This window comes from Ptychodera flava, chromosome 19, assembly GCF_041260155.1.
Source record: "Ptychodera flava strain L36383 chromosome 19, AS_Pfla_20210202, whole genome shotgun sequence".
Taxonomy (NCBI): Eukaryota; Metazoa; Hemichordata; class Enteropneusta; family Ptychoderidae; genus Ptychodera; species Ptychodera flava.
The window spans coordinates 17,577,043-17,583,995 of NC_091946.1; the positions used below are offsets into that span (position 1 = coordinate 17,577,043).

At 38.2% G+C, this 6,953-nt stretch overlaps 1 protein-coding gene across 2 annotated transcripts; it reads right to left on the reverse strand.

The window, feature by feature from the left end:
* Nucleotides 1–128: 128 nt before the first annotated feature.
* LOC139118758 (GPI mannosyltransferase 4-like) lies at nt 129–6,419 on the reverse strand. 2 transcript variants are annotated; one of them, XM_070682191.1, is made up of 3 exons: nt 6,232–6,419; nt 5,669–5,804; nt 129–5,068 (listed from the first exon to the last, which is right to left on the reverse strand). In XM_070682191.1, the coding sequence occupies exons 2-3, from the start codon at nt 5,778–5,780 to the stop codon at nt 3,396–3,398; spliced, it is 1,785 nt and encodes a 594-aa protein (XP_070538292.1). In that variant the 5' UTR covers nt 5,781–5,804; nt 6,232–6,419; the 3' UTR covers nt 129–3,395. The 2 variants fall into 2 exon arrangements, with proteins under 2 accessions (XP_070538292.1, XP_070538291.1); XM_070682190.1 differs by having other exon boundaries at nt 5,669–5,801; nt 6,232–6,401.
* Between the last annotated feature and the right edge of the window lie 534 nt (nt 6,420–6,953).

Here is a 6,953-nt window from a genome sequence, read left to right on the forward strand (position 1 = left end):
ATTTTCAAAACTTCATACACTATCATTTATGGACATATATCTCCTTGAAATATTCACATCTTGAAGTTTGTTAGTTTTGCCATGGTTATGCAAGATAACCAACAGCAATAATCGCATTCGACAGTATGTACAAGGTTTTTCAAGTTTATTGTAAGTTACAGGTGAGAAAAGGACATCACTCTGGAGGAATAAACTTAAGCATTGCATGATTCATGAAAAGGGAAAGTTTTAAACAAAAGAATAAATATTGTATCAAAAACAAAGCAAACTCCATTTTCAAATAAGCATTGCACACACATCATTTGTTCGCAGAAATACAGACAAAATTAAGGTTTATCTCTCACATCTGAATCTGTGTTTACCGGTATTGCAGCAGCTTGGAGACTGCTCCCTCAATTGTTGTGATTTTATTTTGCATTTCAGTGCTTACAAACTTGTCATTCCTATAAGAGCAAGTACATAAAACTCTACAAAAAATTCAAGATGAAGTTAATCTATTTTTGATATTAATGGAGGAAGTTATATCAATAGGAATCAGCTCTTTCCATTTTTGCCAGATTGTCAGTGTATCCTGTTTGTACCAAGATTTATAACCCCATGAAAATATCATGACTTTTAAAAATGTACACTGTATCAAAATGTACAATGTATCACAAAGTTATTTCACAATTAAATTACTACATTACTACTGAATTTCAAATATGATCACCTCTTACTAATTACTCTATTATTCCAATAATTTAAGAGACAAATAAATTAAATTTCACTCGTAAAATGTCTGTTCCAGCACACATCTATTATTTATGTATGAAAAAAATCTTCAAACGACGGCATCTTTTATATCAAGTAAAGCTCCAATAGAAAGAAATCTTTTTATGGAAATGGGGTCAAAATATATACAACCTTAGCTCTTTTTGAAGTAATGTCACATTTTTTGCTACAGACTACACATAGGTTATCAAACATGTCAGTGAATTGACACTTTGACTATGTATGTGGTATCGCTACTACAAAGTTAAACATTTGAAGACTAGAAAAAAATAAATAGCTGTGAAAATGCTCACTGAAAGTTTTCTCACATTGTGTGTAATATTGCTTTTCCAAAGATCAAAATTTGGAAATGAGGTTACATTAGCAGTTTCTCTGGAGAGGCTCAGAAAAGATTGTTGTCATCTGGCAACATTCTTGTTTGGGATTGCTGGATGAAGAATGCATCGTGCAGTTATCAAGACAGGAGGCAATTACACAAATGCAGTATATTAGTCCTGCCAGGAAATTGCACAATATGAACAGCAGACTTAGGGTATGCACGTAGGACCCACAAGACCTGCAGTAGCGCCCTTTCTGTGAACAGCCTCAGACAATGCTGTTTCAATATATGTTTTTAGGTAGTATGCACCTCAAAAGTGAAAGACTTCATTTTTGCTCAATCTTTCCTCAATGAAATTTTCAATCATTCTCTCACAAAATCAAGAACACGAATCAGGGGTCACTGTGCAAATTTTGCTTTTAGAGAAACAAATTACCTTCAACATTTACCGATCTTTGCTATTCAAAATGGCTGCCATCCCCGAATTAACTCCCTAGGGAAAATAAAATTTTAAATTTTTGAAAAACTAAGATAGTGAAAATATTTCTTGATCGACGACCTTTAAAGTGAGCCCCAACAAGAGGAGAGAATTTTAAAAATTTGAGTCTGAATATCTTATCCAAGTGGCACTTTCTACCTTAATCCCTGTTAGTTTTTGAATATTTGACATGTTGCAGCCCACACTTATGAATATTCATATGAACAAAGAGAATACAGAAAAGTACACTGCTTGTATATGAAGACGTGCATGATGGTCTGAAAACTACCATCGCCAGACTAAGTGACTGTATCTAATACAGTATGAAAGTTTAGAGACACCTAGAAATTTATGGTGGCGATACCAAAGCAATATAAAAAAGTTGTACTGTATCATATTTACTAACATGAAGCTTAATCACACAACAGGAAATAAAGTTCCCAGCTCTAATCATCTAAGGTTTTACTGTATCGTGAATTAACTATGTACTGTATATTTTGAAGATTCTTGAAAATCATACATGTGAAAAGTGTTTGCTATTATTACATCATAAATACACAATGTTGAAAATTTTCATAAAAATTCTGGTTGCTTTTCTTAAAAATAAACAAGGAATGTTGAAATTGGAATAAAAATTATGATGGATGCTTCTCTTATAATAAACAGGCTAATAAATTCACAATTCACAAAGAAACAGGCAGAATTTCATTCTGACACTACAAAAAAAAACCTTGTATCTGACTTAACCTGCTCACCCCAATTCCCTGTAAACAGGTCCACACTCACCATAGATAACAATGAGATTGGGCCAAACCATGGTGGTGAAAGGGTTAAACCAAAAAGCCTATCTGTCAATGTACTCATCATTGAAAAAAACAAACAATCATTATGCTCTAACCAGATGAAGAGATGTCCTCACTTTTTACTTTTCACAATTTTTCTCTGTTTGCCATCCATTTCTGCTGAATTCCTCTACCTACATCAGCGCCTATACCATGACGGATCATTCTGAAGAACCAGCCAATGATAAATTCACATGACAATGCAAACAAGAAACAAGTAGATCCCTACATCTGGTTACAACAGACTACATTACCACATCACACCTAAAAGACCAGTAACTGTGCTCTCTAACTTTTCAGATTTCAAAACTCTTGGAGTCAAGCTAGGGACTTCTAGATGTTTATTTGAACCTGCCTTGTACAATGATATGTTGAAAATAAAATTTCTCAACGTTTAAGAGAACTTTCTCAAGTCACTGACATGACTCTGACGACAAAAGAAGACGGTACACTTTCTCTGATTCCCATTCGTATTTCCTGCTCATAATCTCATCAGAGGTATGGCTGCTGAAGGGTGGATATAAATGACAATGAGGTAAACAGACAGGCTGTGGAATGTATGAAATGGCAGTTACGACAAACAAATCCTGGGTTAAAAGAAATAAAAGGGACATAAGCTGTAACTTGTGCAAGTTTTCAGTATTCTGCTTCTGTATATCAATTACCATGTCTGACCCTGAAATTTTGAGTATTCTTTTTGTCAACACAGCTTGTATGTGTGTAGCGATGGTTGTTCATTGTTTACAAATGAATTCTAGTCCGGACTTGAATACAATTTTCAATAATATCAATGTAGATTATACTCATATAGGTTGTGTTGATATGCTAAATACTTGGCATTAAATTACAGTTTAGGGATTCAATGCAGAAAGTGTCGGGAAACCACAAAACATAAGTTCTAAAAAAGTAGTCAAAAGATACAGCTTATGAAGCTTTAAAAGAAGTTAACGATATGACTAGGAAAGAGGCTAGAATTGGCATGACACTAGCTTGCATCATGCCAGCGCTGTTCCACCTTGTAAAGATTCAAACTCAACTGACTCTGCACAAACTTCATAAACGTGCTTGCACTCTTGTCAACTGCATACTTATCATCAAAAGAGAAGTCCATGGGATCTTCAATGGTTATGTGGGGATAGAACTGTCGCTGGAGGTTGAAATCATATTGAGCATGCACAGTGTGAAAGAAAGCACTGAGTGTGGATGGGGAAATGATGTACACCTCGACGTCGGTCTGGCTACGGTGAGCTTGGGTCATCAGCTGGTCAATTTTTTGACTCAGAAAGGCGTGATCAGCTCCTGCCAGATCATGCGTGGTCACATGACTAAACGGTGCATTTTCATTGTCTGAAGGTCTTATTATGTGACTATCTGATGCCTGACTGACAGCGAGGAGATGTCTCGGTGGCATGTAAGTGTGGTAGAAGACAAAGTGGTGTTCTGTTTGCGGATTGCTTTTTGACAAGCCCTGCAGGTGTTGAAGGCAGGGAACAACGCCTCCCTGGTGGAAGAAACCAAAGAACAGGACACCCATTAAATTCCAAATGATCCAAGAAACTTTGAAATTGAAAGACAAGTCATCGACATTTCTACAAAACAGCAACAGCAAGGGAACAATAATTGGGATGAGAAATCGGGGCTCTTGGTGTGGAATGAACGACAAAGCGCCCACTGGTACAAGCGTGGCAAGTACAAGAAAAAAGTTCATTTTGTTGATGGTGGGCGACTTCCCACTCTGTTGTGGGATTTGATTGAACGAAAAGAGGGATGGAAGAACCCACATCAGGAGAGGCAAAAACAAAAGGGGCATGTTGAGAACAAAATGGGTGCTTCTCGGATGGATGGGGTTGTAGGACAGCTTTGATATATCACTGTTGTATATCAGGAAGTTTAGCGGAGTGATAGTGAGATTCTCAGGCAAGTGATCAGAGGTAAATGTATCATAGAAATATTGAATATCATAGGAGAATATAACGTCACTGCTCATGGTGCCGTAGTAGATGGAGTCGGTGACTATGCAGGTAAACATGGTGAGTACGGTGCCAGGTATAAGTGAGAAAGCACTTGAAAAGCCAACCAGAAATCCATGGTACCTTACAATGGAATAATACCAGTAAAACATCGGCCACATGACAAATGCGGCAAACGAGAGTCTGGTGAACATTCCAAATGTTATCACAACAGATAGAAGGAATGAGTATGTTTCTCGGCTAGTTGTGACTGGGTCTTCCTTCCTGCTGAGCTTCCTGCCTCTTTGACTGACCTTTGACTTCTCCATGGTTTCTGCAGACTTCAAGGTCAAGGCCAGGACGACAGCGAACAGGAAACACTCCATCCCGTTGGAAAAAGTCCTGCAACAGAAGACCAAGGTTACGTAGCTGCTGGCAAGGAAAACCAGACAGCGGTCGGCGTCGATACGCAGATATCTGCACAGTTTGTACAACATGTAATCCAAGATCAGCGACAAGAACGTCAACAGCAATCGCGGGAACACTAGCAGACTGTATGCTGTCACTATCCCTGGAAAATACTCCTGCAACTTCTTCAAGACCAGGAATGCAAATCCAGATGTTGCGTAGGGAAAGACCACTGTTCGTATTGGCAACTCTTTGTTCTGCCATTCCCAGGTCTTGTGGGTTTCAAATCCAAACACAGACGCTGAAAAAAATTAAAAATTTGTTTTTAGGATGTGGATATAGTGACGTAGGAAAGGCATGAATACATGACAACCTTATCTCCTGAAAGCAGTGAATCACTGCTGCATATGTCCACCGTTACCCTTGACACTGTGAGAAGAGCCATAGGCTCAACAGTTTATATAGTTTAAATAACGGCCAATGATAATAATAATAATAGTAATACACTGGTAAATTACTAAATACTAATCAGCTGTGCAGGAAATAAGCATTTTCAGGAGGATTCTATTTCATTTTGTTTACATCAGAAAACCCACTTCAGTGGTGGTCATCATCAATCTACGCTGACTCCACTTAAATATTCATGTATACAAAAGGTGTTATCATTGTATTTTTAATTTATGTATACTGTAACTCAATACCAACTTTCCACTGCACCTCATATAACCACTTTACTTCTCTGTACTGATTCCTTGCAATATATTTGCAGCTCTATTTATAACACATCATATAAAGTTCACCCCTCCCTCCCTACCCATTGAACAAGCTTCTATGCACGCTCTTTGGTCCAATAGGAGAGCATTAGTGGAAGACCTTGAGAAATGAGAGCACTGAATCGTACCTGCTGTCACTTCAGGGTTCTGAAAGAACTCATCCGGGTGAATGTATCCCGACTGTGGGTACAGGGTCAGCAGAAATCGAAAGGCAACCAGGACATACCACATTTGATCCATGACTAAGCTTGAAGGCGGTCACTTCTTGAAAACAAATGCAGAGCATACATTAAATATCAGTGTCATCATTACGCTGGGCATTACACACAGAACAAGACTGTTCCAAAGGCCATACATTTTAAATGTCCTCCCTGAAAGCTGTGGCTTACGTACGAGTGTGAAAAGGGAGATTTACGATATATAAATTGCACATTAACGTGTAAATGATATTTTTAGGTTTAAATTACATGTACTACATACGTTTGCATGAAATTCCTATAGCTTATAAAATATTTAGGAGTGTAACTGTCTCTACAAAACGTTTAGTGTTACTGTTGGTCTCTCACCCAGTCTGGTATGGTACAGATGTTTGACTTCATCATATGAGCCAGGGACTTCTGCTACTGTATTAACAGCCAGTCAGTGAGTCACATTGTCCCGGGTACACAACAGAACTTGTGCTCGTACTTACACTCATGCACGGTGACTCCCACTAAAATAAGCGCTTGTTGAGTAATTTGAACGTTCTAGACACTCGTGAAAAATCGTCTAAGGATAAGAAAATCTCAGATTGGCGAGCTCATCCTGAGAACATGCACAGTGAAGCAGCCGATGCCGAGAGCCAGCAGCCAATAACTCACACTATGTACTTGCCCACTAGAGGGCGTTTTCATTTCCGGACATTGACTTGAACTTTGAACTATGGGACCGGGACCCAGTGGTATACCAGGTCACCACGCGTGCCAGGTCACGGTCACCGTGACCAGGTACAGTAAAACCTGTCTAAACTGAACCATTCAGGGACTAAGAAAATTGTTCGGTTTGGAGAGGTGTTTGGTTTATAGAGGTATTTTATACAGTTCTGTTGGAATGGGACTGGGAAAGGGTCCAGTTTAGACAGGTTTACAGTTTAGACAGGGTTCGGTGTTTATAACAGTTTCACTGTACGACCATGCAGTTTATGCAACGTTCCTTTTCAACGAAAATTGAGAACATCTGAAAAAAGTTTCTGGAATTGCATGTATGTTGTCTGTATTAGTTGTGTGATAGATTTTTTCAACAATTTTTATCAAATCAACTCCTAAGCGTAGAATGAATCTCTGGAACAGATTTGTTTACTGTGTAGTACTCAAGTTAAAAAAAATATTTTTCTGGTATACTGCTCATGTGGACAATTTTGAAGCACATGAATTT